At 39.8% G+C, this 16,890-nt stretch overlaps 1 protein-coding gene across 4 annotated transcripts in view; it reads left to right on the forward strand.

Moving 5' to 3' along the window:
- The window catches only part of SETD3 (SET domain containing 3, actin histidine methyltransferase), an 89,610-nt gene that overhangs the window by 60,941 nt on the left and 11,779 nt on the right, over nt 1–16,890 (forward strand). For all 4 annotated transcript variants that reach the window (XM_017960322.3, XM_017960324.3, XM_021940286.2 and 1 more), the window contains 2 exons: nt 11,918–11,976; nt 12,789–12,903. In XM_017960322.3, coding sequence (XP_017815811.1) covers nt 11,918–11,976; nt 12,789–12,903 — 174 coding nt within the window. The remainder of the gene's footprint in view (nt 1–11,917; nt 11,977–12,788; nt 12,904–16,890) is intronic.

A 16,890-nucleotide genomic window follows, 5' to 3' on the forward strand; every position in this document is an offset into this window, starting at 1 on the left:
CGCCACTGCACTCCAGCCTGGGCGACAGAGCGAGACTCTGCCTCAAAAAAAAAAAAAAAAAAAAAGATAGCTTAAGTCAGTCTATTGGATTTCCTGCATTCTATTCCAAGTGAACAATTTAATAATTATCTGTTTTCTAGGTAGTGCTTAAAAGATCTGCACTGATTAAACTATTCTTTCATTGAAAATTTGTTCCAGAAATCGAATGCTCCAACAAAATGGTATCATTCTTAACAATGTGAGATAGTATTTCCTCTGGAAAAAAAAAAAGAGAGTGAAATTCATTTTACCACTATTGATCAGTAGAGCATTTAATTAAGAAAATATAAGGCAAAGTATAATTTTTATGAAAAAGGAAGTAATCAGACTTGAAATTCTGACTTGTGCTACTTGGATATCCCTTGGCTGTTCTCATAAGAGAAACCAGATACAGGTGGGTGCACTCCCTGCGTGGTTTGGCCTTGCTTCTTTGTTCTTCCAGATTTTACCCCCTGTTCAATTTAAGACAGAGTGTAACTTTAACAGTACTTAACGGAAGTATCGTGAATGACTTTTTTTCTAACGTACCTTAATGCTGATGGAGAAATAGCAAGTACTGATGGCATCTTAGTGCCTGCCTTTTTTTTTTTTTTTTTTTGGTATAACAGTGCTTAAGAGCCTTCTGGTACCTATTTTGGACTCCTAATGAAATGAGAAAGGCAATTTTAAAAAATCAACTGAAGATAATATGAAATAGTTTCGCTTAATAACAAACCTCTCAGGTACTCTACCCAAAGGTATGGAGATCTTAAATTACATTTGGTTATTCAAGTGTCTTGACTTACTATAATACCATTCTATTTTGACTCTAATAAATTATAATCCTATAATTCAGTTCGTTGCAGTTTTAATGGGACATTTTACTAGTAATGTTAAAATATTTGTTTTATTTGTCAAATTTCAGGGTAATATGTTTGAGGGTTCCCTTCTCAGAGGATATGAGAAAAGGTTACTTAGATTTTGAGAGCTGTAGCTCTTTCTCAGTAACTGTATATTATAAACAAAGAAGTTTTGTTCCTTCCATCGGAAAGGCCTTTACACCTCTCCACTGTAGGTGAGAACAGTAATTTGGCTCTATCTAGAACAACCCAGGGACAGTGTAGCGGATTTTCTCTTTGATTGGTACCTTTGAACACTCTTCGAGCATGGGGAATAGAGAAAAGGAGGAAATATGAGTAACTGGAAACTGCTTCCCTCAGGTAACTGAGCTTCCTGAGGTGGAGGAGTGGAGCCAGCGCAACTGCGACTTGCTGGTGTCCACAGACCCTCTGTCCCCAGGCGCCTGGGGGGCCATGGGGCTCCGCAGAGTCACACACTGAGCCTTTGATGGGGAAGGGGTTTTGAGCTGTATTTTCTTCCCTGCATCCTCACTCCCCACTCCCCTCCTTTGTGACCAGCAGCCAGGTATGGTACAGCGGGACCTTTACCTTAGATTTTGTTATCAGTGAGTTTTACCTAAGTAAACTCCTGGCAGCTGGTGACAAGGCAGTGTATGTGATGTATGGGTTTAGATGGTGCTCTTGAGAATGTGGCTGTCTCAGGCTCAGTCAATTGCGGCAGTCCTCCTAAATCAATGGGATTGACTTACTACATCAGGATTTGGCTTGTCTTTTTTAGAACCCCAACAGTTTACAGAGATGGGTTCTCAGATTCTGGGGTGTACCCCTAGAGCTCATTCCTTGTGAGCTCCTCATAGACTACTCAACTTCCTTTAGGCTTAAAGGCAGAATGTTTAAGGGGCCAAAGTTCATTTCCCTGACAACGTGACAATAAGGAGAGTTGAAAGTAGCCAAAAAGATAATGCTAGTATAATAACTTGATGTACTGGTTTAATGATTGGCAAAGCTGTGGGGTGTCTTTGAGGCTGTTAAGAGTTACCATAAAAATGATAGGAATTCCAGATGATGGAATATTGGAAATTGTTGGGACATCGATGTGGCATCATTCTAGTGAAGAAAATGCCAAATACGACCTTTCTCATACATGTATTTGATACATGTGTTTTCTGGACAAAACTTCTTCATGTGCATGGTGAACAGAATTAGGCCAGATAATCTAAGTTACCATCCAGGACTGAAATTTTATGACTGAAGACTTTCAGCCAAACATGGTATTCTTTCTGATAGTGTGGGAAATAATAGACTCACTGTCTTAGTTTTGCTAATGTTGCCTGCCTTTAAACTTCATAATGCCTCTTATAATACCTCTATGGTGAATTTTAAATGAGAACAGTATTTACCAAGCATTTTTCTGGAATTTCACCAAGCAAAAATATATTGACTTTATTAGACTTCATAAGACTTTATAAAAGTAGGACAACTAGATATCCTTTGCCTTGAAGTAAACTCCGGAAAACTCGTGTCTGGGTTGTTACCTAGCTTCATCATTTATTAACTGGTAAACTTGAGTATGCTTTTAATGTCTCTGTCCCTGAGTTTCCTCATCTGTAGAATGAGGCTAATAAGTGCCATTTCGTAGGAATTGAGGTGATTAAATTATATGCACATAGAGTTCTTGATAGAGTGCCTGGCACAGAGCGCTCAGCAAATGGTGACTGCTAGTGTCTGTCTCCCTTTCCCACTCTTTCCCGTGGAGATGACAGAGAGCTGCTTATATACCAAGCCAAGGTCATGCCTTTCTAGGACAGGAGTTTATCTACATGCTCTGAATGTCAGTTACCTTGTAAAGGAAATTGGTTTCATTATGGTGGTCCTAATTTCTTCTCTTGTAAATGACTGATTACTCTGATCATGCCAGATTGACTCATTTAAACAGAGTCCAAGGTAGTTATCCTGAATTATTGAAACCCAAAATTGCTGAAATTAAAACTAAAACAATATATTATGAAACTGATGATAATACATAATTCTAGCCTGCTTTTTTGATACATTCTAGCCTGCTTATGAAATAATAACGATTTTTGCCGTTCTGTTTATTTCTAGTTTCTTTAATAAGATGGAGGAGTTGCAGGTATATATACCTTTTGAATAAGCTTTGATTGCTTGGTGGAGTTGACTTTTTGCAGACCAGAGAATGAGGCTTGATCATGGTTTAGAGTCCCTAAGTCAATCAGCAGATTGAGATGTTGGGGGTGGGGGTGGGGAGACAGGTGGTGTCAAAAGGCAAAGAAACGAAAGATTTACTATCTTTAAAGAAGACAGTAGTAGCTTGTCTGCCCCCCTTTTCCAATGAGGAAATGGCAGCACAAGTGGGTTGGGCAGCATGCTGCGATGACCTGGCAGGTGCCCAGCCTCACCTCTTCGAAGGGTGTGTGCTACATGCTTGGGGTGAGTTGGGGGTGGGGGGAGATTTGGTGACCATTTGGTACGGAGGACTGGTGGGCTTGATCTCTGTTGTTTGTCTTTGGATTCTTAGAATAGAGCTTTCTCAAATGGGTTTAAAGAGAGATTTGGGGGAAAAAAATGAGAAGATTCTCTGACCCCTAGATGGTAGAAAAATACTCTGTTCGTAAGAGAGGAAACACAGGACAGAAGGATGTGGAAAGCTGTGTTTTTTGAAGCCTGTAGTCACTGCCTTGGTGTGGCAGGGGTGCCCGCATGGGCTGGAGCTTTCCGAAGAGGAATGTGGAGATCAGATTCCCCTGGGGTTGCCAGTCCGTGGTGCAGCCTCTCAGCACCTTTGGAATCACAGCTCTCCTCCGCTGTCCCAGGAAAAACGGCAGAAGTGTATCTTCTCGCTTGGAGAAAGAAGATTTTTTTTGTCCCATTCCAGCAGGTGTAGTTAAAAATAAAAATAAATTTTAAAATTTTAAAAAAGAAGAGGAATTATTTGAATGAGGCACTGAGCAAGGCACTGGGGACTCACAGGTGGTCAGAGAAGACATGGTCCCTGCCTTGCTGAGCCTGCCTGTGGGGACTGCGGGGGAAGAGATGCTAATCAAATGGCCACAGCGCATGCAGTTGTGAGGGGCAGACTGCGGCCCGCGTGGAAAAGGCAGGAACAGGGCAGGAGGATCAACAGGGACCTGGAGATTGGAGAAGGTGGCCCGGAAGAAGAGGGATTTGCACGACCTTGCGTACCATCCTTTTGTGGTTTTTTGGTCACTTATCTGTCTTCACTGCTAGGCAGTACCCCTGATGATATCAGTGATGTACAGTGCCTTCCACTTCCGAGGCGCTCAGGAAATAAAATATGTGTTGAATGAATGAATTTCTAGTCTTAACCTATCTTCAACTTTTTTCTAAGTCAATAAATATTTGTTGAGTGAATAATTGACAATCAAAAATGTTGATTGTGACTAAATTTGGTTCATATGAATTGGTTGCCCATCATAGAGTATACAAATGGTAGCTAATAAGGTTTTTAAACAGATATATCTTTTGCAATGTTTCAACAAATTTTAATTAAATTTAACTGGATGTAGATTATAGATTCAGTGTCTTCCAGTAGGAGAAAAAGTTCTTCCATCATAAGGTAATTTTATAAATTTATTGAACAGTGTTATTTCTCCACTAATTTCATTTTCTTAATTTTTTTAAATTATAAGGTAATACAGATTTTCATAGAAAAATTATATATAAGCAAAAGGCAGAAAATCTTAATGTGTATTGATGTATTTAAATTTTTATTTCATCATATCGAGTGAATTCAAAGAACTTTATGATGAAAAATTCCCTGCAGAGTTGGATATAATCTATGCTTAAAAATAAACGTCTTAAAAATTGATTTTTTTCTCTCAAGAGCTAAACATGTGAATCATGTTTTGATTCTGATTTATGGTCAACAAAACTTAATTTTTGATTCAAGAGATACTTTGCAATTTGTCATTCTGTTAAACTGTATTATATCCACTTGGAAAATAAAATACCAGCAGACGGGTTGATCAGCCTCCTAGAAACTCGCTGTCTTGCATGCTGTTTGTGAGCCTTCATTTGGGGGTAGAAAGGGGAAACCTCAAGGTATTTAGTGTAAAATTTTCTCCTACCTGCCATCTTTTCCATCTTTCCAATATTCAACTTTCTTCGTTTTGTTTCTCTTCCCCCATTTCTCCTCACTCTGCTTCCTTCTGGGGATGTCCCTCTTCTTACTCTCTCTCTGGTCCCATTCCCTCTCTGATTGGTGCAGTATTGCTTTGAAAAGGAAGGGGGTCTCAATAGGCCCGTAGGATGGGCCGATGGAGCTGTCTTTTGCACCTCCTCTTTCTCCTTAATTTTTACAGAGCACGTGTATTTGCCAAGGCCATGGATCCACAGTGGAGCCTAGGAAGGATGCCACAGGCTGTCCTGCTCAGGAATTTGTCAGACCAGAGATCTCTTGGTTATGTGAGATAGGGTCACGTTTCTGAAACTTACAAAATTGCATCCACCCCAAAAGGCCAAATGTGAGAGTTTGTGACTGATCTCATTCTTGCAGAAGGAAGGAAAATGAAACCATTCCTGTAGTTAGGTATGTCTGTTCCTGGCTAATTAGCCCCTGACTATCTCTTTTAATATATGCTTAAGGAGTAAAGCAAAACACGATCCAGCTGGATTTTAGTCAGAAAAATTTAATTGCATGGTGTTACGGTTTTTTATCAGAACAAGTTAGGTACAACTTCTAAATTATATTTTGTCATTTCTGATACTATAGTCATCCAACAGGGCAGAGTCACTGAACTCTTCCATAAATATATTTTGAAATTAATAATTATGCATTATGGCAGGTTGTAAATTCTTTAACATACAGTATTTAGAAGAGTCATTTCTATGAGCAACTTTCCTTTTTGTATAGTTAAATGCCTCATTGAAGGTGATTAATATATTCAACCTGTTTTTCTTTAAAAATCAGTCTAGGTAGAGAAGAATATTCTTTAGGAAAGTGAATATCTGATTTTGAGAAATGTTTGTATCCTAGAGGCCACTTGTGTGTTCTAATATATATATTTTTTTCTTCGGAGCATTTTGAATATATCTTTAGGTTAAATATGGTCTTTTGAGAATTGTTTTAGGAACTTCCTCTCCATATATTTATGGAAATACTTACCTTTATTTTATTTTAAAAATGCTTATTGTTAAATGTTTAAAAAACACGAAAAACAAAAAAGCCTTAACTCAAATGTATTTTGTTCCTGTGCAGAGCTGTTCATGTTTCAAAGCTGTTTCATGTACTAGATGTTTCTGAATTAGAGATTCACATAATAATGAATTCTGCTTATTTTGGTTCTCCACAAAGGTTTGTTGTATGAGCTTAAAATAAGCCTGCTGCTGATTTGTGTAACACATATTAACTGTTTGTTTAGTTTAAGTGCATGTCTGTATCTCTCATTTCTGATCACCCTGGAACATTTGCATGCCACGCAGCAGCCATCTTCTTTTATACTTTATTAAATATCTGTCAATTATAAATATCAAGGTTTTACATTAATGTCAAGATAGTACATCAAAAATTCATGGAATATGTGACTTTTTCCAAGGGTATTTAATACTTAATGCATTTGTGTCATTTTTCTTTCCAGAGATATTGACAGGTTTTATTAAGTGTTTGTTAGGGAGATTTCATTTTTATCAAGGGACTATAAAGAGAAGCTGCATGCTAAATCAATTTTTTAAAGCCAGAATATTGTTCATTTTTTCATCTTCAAACACTTATAATCCATAGGTTTTATTTAAATTTCTTCTTGGTTTATTTTTGTTTTATGTGAGTGATAGTTCAAGACAGAACTTTAATAAGGATCAAATATGCTGACTGTAGTGGTTTTTAATTTCCTTAAGCATAGCTACCAGACCCATGCAATATGGTAAATTCTTCAAAATGTCATACTTACATATTTAGCAATATTGCTCTTTTTTATTGAAGCCAAACAAACAATTTTAGATATTAATCTTTCCCAAACATAGTGATTATTTTGTACTCGGTACAATATTACTGTGTCTCACATGGAATGCCTCCTTTTGCTGGAAGAGGGAAGGGGAAGAGTGCGTCCCTGGGTTGCCTGGCTCTGTAGTGCTTCAGGCCTGATTATGAGCCACGGCAATGGTTCATTTCTCCATCTTCATGTGTTTATTGTGCTCAAGAAAGTAAAAATATTAATCACTTAAAAAATCTGGAGAAAATCCATGGCTAGTTTATCTGCCTGTATTTATTGGGAGGTGTGGGCTGAGAGGAGGTACCGCTTCAGGAGACCCCGTCGCCTGCTGCTGTTGGGCCCCCGTGCCTGACAGGCCCTCTCACTGTCCTATTTCTGACAGTGGCAGGCAGAAGCTTCTCAGGGACCCTCCTCACGCATCCCATGTGTGTCTGTGTCTTTGGAATCTACAGTTACAATTGGTTTGCAAGCTAAAACCAATTGGCTGCAGAGAGTATGTTTTCTGTTTTAATTCTACATTTTTATTTTTAAAGTGCAAGCTAGGAATATCTTCTATTGAAAAGGCTATTGTGATCAACAAAACCTATATAAGCACCACTTTGCTTCAGTAAGTGAGGAACGCTCAGTTATCCTCTGTGTAATGTATAAGCTTAAATATTTTCATCTAAGGATATTTTAGGAACTTTCCAGTAATTTCAGATTAATAATTTTTGGAAGATGTGTTTTAACTTGGTCTTTAACAGGGAAAAAGGTTTTTTTTTTTGTTTGTTTTTTTTTTTTTTTTTAAATACAGTCATTGTCTGAGCTTAAATGAAAATTATTTGGGATGGACATTTGTTTTATCCTTGTTCACTTCTTCAGAATAAGTAAAAGCATTTATTTTCAAAATTAAATATTTTTTACATATGAATATTTTTGACATTTGAATGTCTCAAGATTCTTATAAAACTATTATATAATAGTTTTTAGAGGTAGCAGAGATTTTTCTTTTTAGAAACCAAATTTTACTTGGGTAAAGCTGAAGTCGTAGCTGTTCTTGATAAGCCCAGTTTTGGTTTACAGTAAGTTGCTTTAAAGGCCTTGCCCTGGGAAATACCAAGAACTCTGTGACTGTAGTCTACTCTCCCAAGATGCCAGTAGGTGGCGGTAGTGTCACAGTAGTGAGAGCTCTGTGGAGAGAAAGTTATTTCCTTTCTCCCTTAGTGTCACATTTTGCTTCAGTGTCACTGTTAAGTGCATGTGTCAGTGGCAGAATCTTTTTTTTAACCAGAATTATGTACACTGTGTACACCCTATTTCTTAAGAAGATAAGAACAACTATTTCTAACAGATTCTGCAAATATTATGTAACCATGCAGCCAAAATGATCTTCAGAATTAACTGAAGAATGCATTGACACATTTTTTTCTTGAGTCTTTTTTTTTATTTAAATGATTTCATCCTGACTGTGAGCATGGGCTTATGTGTTGGGTAAGAAGTGTGTATGAATAGCAGGAAGAGAAACATTTTGAAGAGTTAATTTTCCGTCTCTTGACAGAGATCACCCATGTTTGGATAGTCGTGTAGGGTCCAAGGCTACTTAAAGATATTTGAGAGTTAGAAGACACTTCAAGTTATTTTTAGATTTAGCATTTCGAGATTTAGCATTCCAGTTTTGAATATTGTCATCTTTTCTGCTGTTTCATAAGTCAAACTTCTTAGTGGGGGTTTCAAATTTTTAGACATAGAGATTTAGCAATGGAACTTACTAACTTCCTACAGTTTAATTCTACAGTTTAAATGAATTAAAATTTGTAAAAATAACAAAAACGACACTTTCCCATTTCCTAGAGTATGAAAACAGGCAGGATGTGCAAAGTTCCCAGTTGATCGGGTAATGCAAAGTTTCATTTTATTGTAAGTGAAAGAAAGTTTTAGCAATGGAATTCCTTTTCTTTACACTTTTGAAGTTTTTTTGTGGTATTTCTTATGATCAAGTTAGTTTTTTGGGGAAGGGTAGTTCTTATATACCAATTTGTACTTTAGTAAGGAAAGACCTGAACACTGATGTGGTTAAGTTTAATAATTAAATTGAAAACATTTTTAGGACTCTTAGAACATAACCTTGCATTTCATCTGTTACAAAGAAAAGGGATTTATAATCCTTTGGGTATATACCCAGTAATGGGATGGCTGGGTCATATGGTACATCTAGTTCTAGATCTTTGAGGAATCACCATTCTGTTTTCCATAATGGTTGAACCTAGTTTACAATCCCACCAACAGTGTAAAAGTGTTCCTATTTCTCCACATCCTCTCCGGCACCTGTTGTTTCCTGACTTTTTAATGATCGCCATTCTAACTGGTGTGAGATGGTATCTCATTGTGGTTTTGATTTGCATTTCTCTGATGGCCAGTGATGATGAGCATTTTTCATGTGTCTGTTGGCTGTATGAATGTCTTCTTTTGAGAAATGTCTGTTCATATCCTTTGCCCACTTTTTGATGGGGTTGGTTGTTTTTTTCTTTTTTTTTTTTTTTTTTTTTTTTTTTTTTGAGACGGAGTCTCGCTCTGTCCCCCGGCCTGGAGTGCAGTGGCGCGATCTCGGCTCACTGCAAGCTCCCGCCATTCTCCTGCCTCAGCCTCCCGAGTAGCTGGGACTACAGGCGCCAGCCACCTCACCCGGCTAGTTTTTTCGTATTTTTTTAGTAGAGACGGGGTTTCACCGTGTTAGCCAGGACGGTCTCGATCTCCTGACCTTGTGATCCGCCCGCCTCGGCCTCCCAAAGTGCTGGGATTACAGGCGTGAGCCACCGCGCCCGGCCTGTTTGTTTTTTTCTTGTAAATTTGTTTGAGTTCTTTGTAGGTTCTGGATATTAGCCCTTTGTCAGATGAGTAGATTGCAAAAATTTTCTCCCATTCTGTAGGTTGTCTGTTCACTCTGATGGTAGTTTCTTTTGCTGTGCAGAAGCTCTTTAGTTTAATTAGATCCCATTTGTCAATTTTGGCTTTTGCTGCTGTTGCTTTTGGTGTTTTAGACATGAAGTCTTTGCCCATGCCTATGTCCTCGGGAAGGGGAACATCACACACTGGGGCCTATCATGGGGAGGGGGGAGGGGAGAGGGATTGCATTGGGAGTTATACCTGATGTAAATGACGAGTTGATGGGTGCTGACGAGTTGATGGGTGCAGCACACCAACATGGCACAAGTATACATATGTAACAAACCTGCACGTTATGCACATGTACCCTAGAACTTAAAGTATAATAATAATAAATAAAATTAAAAAAAAAAAAGAAAAGGGAGTGAGAAACTTCAATCCTGTAGGATTCTCACCTGTCTTCACCAAGTTGGTGATCCTCCCAGCCCCCTCCCGCCGTAGGATTTCCGCATCTTCCTGTATTAGCTAGAAAATGCCCCTGGACAGTATGTTATTTTATATGTTGACTTACAATATGCCTGTATTAATTTCATTTTTATCACAGAACACATTTTAAAAATTATGTGAATAGCCGGCTCGGCGTGGTGGCTTATGCCTGTAATCTCAGCTCTTTGGAATGCCAAGGCGGGAGGATCACGAGGTCAGGAGTTCGAGAGCAGCTTGACCAATATGGTGAAACCTCGTCTTTACTAAAAAAACACACACACACACACACAATTAGCTGGGTGTGATGGCACACGCTTATAGTTCCAGCTACTCAGGAGGCTGAGGCAGGAGAATCCATTGAACCCAGGAGGCTGAGGTTGCAGTGAGCTGAGATGGCGCCACTGCACTCCAGTCTGGGCAACAGAGCGAGACTCCATCTCAAAAAAAAAAAAAAAAAAAAATTATGTGAATATATTTTTATATTTTGACATTTCTTCCAAAGGGTTAAAACTGGGCTAAAAGACTCAAGGGGGAGAGAGGGGCACCTGGGAGCTAACACCCAATTGGCAGCCTTTTGTAATACATAATTTGCCTAAAATTGTGCACTGAGCACAAGCTTTTGTTTTCTAATTGATTTACGGTTTTAGCTACTTTTACCTCATCCCCTACTGTCCTGTGTAGGGTGCCAGCGAGTACATTACAGTGAGCGATGATAAATTACAGTGCACTTGTGATGCCAATGCATCAGGAGTGAAAACTGCAGGCTACATGGAGCTTCCTGCATTAACAGTGGTGCGGAGACCCGGCTTCAGCAGGATTTCATTTGTATCTCAGAAATAACCATTTGTTCGTTTGATCACTTACTACAATCTATCAGACTGTAATTGAAACTGAAGATTAAAATTATACTGTTACAACTTTTAATTTCTTAATTGAGACAAAGTTTTTAAGTGCTTGAAAGGCCTAAGGTGGGGGACATGGTAAAGAGAGAATAGGAAATCTATATAATTTCTCTTAAAAGTGAAGTTTTAGTATTTTTACCAAATATTCTCTTGTCCAGGAAAAAAGTAAAATTTAAATATGCTGATCTGTTGTCGTTATCCTGTGTGTTTGTGAAGTTTATTTTATAATCTCACAAACCTGCACTTCTCCTGATTTTCCGTGCTTGATCCGCATTTGCCGTGTATATGATTCATGTGCAAACACCAAGTTGATTCCCATCAAATGACTTAAGTCAGAGAGAAATGAAAGAGCTTCCAACTGATTAGAGTGCCTTTAATTGTTCCTTTTGTTGACATGGGATTTGAACCCTCTCAGAAGGCCTGTGTGGTACATCATGGCATGAGGTACAGAGCGGGGCCAGGACGGACCTGGCTTGGGCGGCTTCGCGTTTCTGCTTAAATCCAGTGCTCATCGCGTGGGTGTGCCTGCCTTTTGTAAAGTCGGTCCACCTTAAATTGTGTTTTGCGCGGTGTCCGTGGGTGCTAGTATCGAAATATGAAGAAGCAGATTTATGGCGGCTGCTGGGCACAACAAATTAAGTTGACAGTGATGTATGAGAGCATAACAGCGCGATGATCCCTCTGTAGCGCGGCTGGACGCCGCCTGCTTCATTTGGCTCTTGTTAGGATCTGTTAGGCAGCTAAATAATGAAATTCCGCTGACTGATTTCTGTTTTCCCTTTTTCTCTTTTCACCTCTGCTTTCTAAAACTTCGAATTCCCAGACCCATCCTCATGCCAACAAACTGCCCTTGAAGGATTCTTTCACTTATGAAGACTACAGGTTGGTGTGGGCTGTGTGTGTGCCTGTGTGTTGGGGGTGGTTTCTCAGTGAAGTGGGATCCTGGAAGGGAGGGAAAGGCTTCAGTGAGAAGTGACCTGCTGTGACCATTAAAGCATCCGAACAGAGCTCCTCTTTCAGAAGTTATCATGAGCAGCTTGGATGAGTATCGGCATTTTCATAGCCACGTAGAAATTGCCATTAACCTGTCATGGCAGGGGATTAGCTGAGGTAGCCAAATGCTACTTGAGATTAACATTAGTGTAGGGTGGTCCTATGGATTTTTCTTTTCTTATTTAAAAAAGACTCTGTTAGTGTAAAATGGGGACTTTTTTTGAACGGAGAGATTTAATTCACTGCACAGTGTAATAAAAAAGTCACGTTTTACATTTCTTACAATTCATAGAGGATTTCTGATCAGAAAGGAGTTTTATGGTTTGCTTTTCAATGAGGCTTAAAATAGGTGCAGAGTCAGCATTTGGGCAAAAGCGGGTTGGGTTGGGGGGTGTAGGGGAGTAGGTTTTGTGAGTCATGAAGACCCAGGAAGGGGCCTGAGCCCTGCGCAAAGCCCTCTTTCCGGCTCTGCCTCTTGGGAACAGTCTCCCTTAAGCACTCAGTCCTGCATTTCCCCTGGCTCTTTTTAAAACCCTGGGTTTGTTTTTAAATGATGATGAAGACCAAACATTACCTTTGTTACTTAGGAAAAGACTTTGTACGTTTGTAAGAGGTCAGACCTAAATTTTTGGTTATGTTATTTCTTACTGCAATTGGCTTTTAAATGTTCCAACTTTAAATCACCATTTGTCTTGTTATAGGTGGGCAGTCTCTTCTGTTATGACGAGGCAAAACCAAATTCCCACAGAGGATGGTTCCCGGGTGACCCTGGCTCTGATTCCTTTATGGGACATGTGTAACCACACCAACGGCCTGGTAACGACCTCTTCTCCTGTGTTGTGTTGAATCTGGGAGGCTGTTGTTGCTAAGCTTTGGGAGGGGGCTGTTATTCCACCTACCCATCGTACTCCCCCCTGCTGCCTCCCTTCAAAAGGAACAAACAAAACCAAACCGGCCACTCCTCCCCACCGCCCACAAATAGAAGCTGGTATTTTTCTTTTACTGCATTGACTAATACAGAAAACTGGGAGCTTGAATCTTATACCATTTTCAAAAGCCACAGTGAACTACGTGTATTTGCTAAGCCATAATTCCAGCCTCAGCATTCATTTTCTTATCTTATTGTACCACAGACTAAACCAAAGTTTCTTTTTACTTATTCTCTTTAAAATGCTCATTTATTGGGGGGAAAAATCGTATTTCTCATTTTTCCTTTTGTGTCTTCTTTGCTGACTGTCTGCTTCCAGTTCTGTACTTTTGATTCGTTCTCGTCCCTGTCCCTTCCCCTGACCATGTTTATGAACCTGTTTTTGTTACAGGGCCTGTGGGGTGGGAGGAGGGGCTGGTGCCTTCGGCTCCTTGCCCTTGAATGCAGGAGTCAGCTGGCATCATCACACCTGGGAAGCCTGGGGAGGAGGAAATTGTATTATTATGGTTTCCCACAGCTGGGAAGAGGAGGAGGCTGGCTCTCTTTCTCCACATTCTTCGGATTCCAGGCAGCAGCATGGGTGAAGCGCTCTGTGCTCTGTGAGAGAATTGTCTGATAAAGATGTCCTGATATTAGTAGGCAGAAATATGATACATTTCGGATCATTTTGAAACATCATACTTTATACTAGTATACTGGTTTGATTAGGTTTTATGTTCATCTTTTCTCTGTCAGCTTTCCTTGTGATTAGCAGTATTATAAATAGAATAAAGAAATGCCGTGAATGATTATTTCACATTGAATTCCCCAGAATGGCCAGAATACACGTAGTGTGCGCCAGACACTGAAGGCAGAATATCCTAGTGCTAATTTGGGAAGGTCTAGCAACAAGTATGCTCTTGAATCTTAAAAGTATTTAAATTGTGGCAAGAAAGGATAGTTCCACTTTTGTAATTACATTTTTGCCTTTAGATATGCTTAATTTAATTAGTAATAAATACTAAGACATAATAGCGTGTTTTATAACTTATTTTCATTGAATATACTTTTACATTTTTTGTTTTCTTTTTCTTCAGAGGTATTTTTAATTGATCATAAGCTTGAAATTTAAAAAATCTTCAAATAGCTTTTAATACCTGACTGTAGTATTTTTCTTTTTCTTTTTTTGAATTGGATCGTTTTTTCTCAAACTCAATTATTAGAGTTCTTTTTAATAAAATGAAAGCAATAATGCTTGGTTTTACTCTAAACAAAAAGAATTAACACAGGAGCCTCTGTAGTAAGGTGAGCAGTGCCCTACCCCCAACCTCATGGCCCACCTGGTGGCACTGAGACCACCACCAGGCCACCGTGGTCCCTAGCAAAGCTTCCATCCATTGGCACTTCACACACTCGTCTGCACATTGATTTTTATTTGGCTTCCATGTAAATGGGATAAAACAATTCCTTTTCCCCTACCAAATGTTTAAAAAAAAAAAAAAAAGGTTAGTTTATCTAAAAGTAATGAATTAATGACAACCAATGCTGTATTTTCCCTAATACGACTTACGTACTTTTTAACCTGCCACAGTCCTGGCAGAAGCAGTGCTAACCTGTAGAAGGTTTATTCAGGATGCTGGCACTTTGTCTTACAGTGGTTATGTTCCTGACATTCTGCACTCTGCACTCTTGTTGAACTGTTTCCCATTGTAATTATAAGACTTCATGGGAAATTTTCTGGGGTAGAATTTGAGAAATTCTATTTTAACGCTACAGAGTTGTATATGATACGTGTTACAGTTAATGTCTTTTTAAAAATAAAGTCTTGAAATCAAGGCTCGCCTTTTAAGACAGGAGATTTTCTTTTTTGTGTGCGTCTATCCTGACGATCATCTTCTTATTGTCAGTCTACCCTGACTATCACTCAGGGAGTAGGTAGAATTTGTAACCCAGCAACGCTGTCTGCTTCTAACAATATCCCAAAAACCTGATTATGGTAGTAGAAACAGAAGAATCAAGTCAGTAACAGTAATTCCAAACCAGTGACAGCAAGGAAATGCTAAAGAAAGTAAGGGGCTGGATGAACACCTAGGCTAGAGATCTGGTGATTATGAACTAATTTCCTAGCCACTCAGAGAAATAAATGTAGAAAGGGTTATAAGGTATGGTACTAAGCTGGAAGAAACAACGTATCTTTATATCTTGCATGATTTGTTCAAACTTAATGTAAGCAGCAGGTTTCCTTTGTTGAGGGTTTTTCGGTTGATATGAGAAGGACACTTCTAAGTGACTGATAGACAGTGGTATTAGTTCCCTTACAGAGAGTATGTTGGAATAATCAGTGCTTGCATTTGGATCTGCGACTCTACCAGGCGGGATGAAAGGGCAGCTGGAAATCCAAGCACAACGGAGGGAAGTTCTTTTTCAAGGTCCTTCTGTTTGTATATTGAAAAGAAAATCTAAAACATTTAGATTTAGATGAGTCTGACAGTCTCAAAAGTCCATTTTTACAATAGCAGACAAGTCTCTCCGAACAGCCTGTCCCCCCACACCCTCCGTGCACACAGGTCTGACTCACCTCTGGTTCCCCACTGTTCCTCAGACACCAGCAGATTCCTTCGCTCTTGCTGTCACTTCTGCCTAAAACCCCCCATTCCTTAGGCACTTATGGGACTCGCTCGTAGACCTCCTGTAGCGTGGCTGCCCTGAGCACCCTGTGTAGAACGACTGCGCCTCCAGCCCACCCACCCGGCTGTCCTGTCCTGTTGCGTTTCCCTCTGTTGTCCAGATCCTCTGGTTCTGCCTTTTAAACAAACTATTGTTGGTTCACCCCCTGCCTCCCATTAGAATGGAAGAGCCATGAACGCAGGTGATTTTGGGGGAGGGTCTGTTTTGTTTGTTGCTATATCCCTGTGCCTGGTATTTTTTTAATGAATTCATGACTGGTGAATAAATGAGTGTGAAAACCCCACGCCTAGGCAAAAAGATCAGAAAGAAATAAACCAAAATGTTAACGTGATTGTGATCTGTTTTTTCTTTGTTTTTTAAAAATATTTTCCAAATTTTATTTGATGACCCTTTATTACTTTTTCCCCCTTCCACCATGAAATCAATATAATACGTATTTGTTGAAGAAAATTTGAAAAACACAGAAAAGAAAATGTAAATGATCTACAGATCTTCCCTCTGTTCCCATCTTAGGAATGTATGTGTGTGTATATCATGCTCCTCCTCCTATGTTACTTTTAATATGGAAAATAGAATACAGCTGTGCACCAGGTGTGCCGTCGAGTTACCAAACCAGCCACAGACGTGAGTGGTGTGCGCCGCAGGCAGGAGGTGGCTTTCAGGGAGTAGGGCTCCGTGGAGCTGCTGGAGGCTTCCACTCCCTGCTGGGTTCCTCCTCCAGCATTGCCAACAAACTCCGGCTGCCACCCGCTCACCTCCCCTGGGCACACTTGAGGCTGCTGTGGGGCTATTCTCAGTTCCACGTGCTTTTATATATACGTATATATATAAATTTTTTTTCTCCCTATGTCTCTTTCCCACTAGATGTCCCTATGGGTAGGGACTGAGATTTTTCATGCCATTTTCCAGTTGCCTAGGTTAGGGCCTGGCATAGGATGACACTCAATATTTGTAGAAGGGAAGTTAGCTGGCAGTGTGGGAGGCAGGAAGCGGCACGTGGAGCTGGGCAAGAAGGAGGTGGAAGGACCCTGTCCTTGCTTGACGTCAGGAGGCTGCCCCTGCACCAGCCCTGGCCCTCCCAAACCCTCCCTTCCTAGTCTGGGCTTCAAGTCAGACCTGGTCAGTGGCTGCAGATTTCTGGGCGTAGGTGGTAAGTTCCTGGGGCTCCTGCCAGAAGGCCCTTGCTGAGCAGTGGGGTCCTAACAGCC

The sequence above is a fragment of the Papio anubis genome, chromosome 7, assembly GCF_008728515.1.
Source record: "Papio anubis isolate 15944 chromosome 7, Panubis1.0, whole genome shotgun sequence".
Taxonomy (NCBI): Eukaryota; Metazoa; Chordata; class Mammalia; order Primates; family Cercopithecidae; genus Papio; species Papio anubis.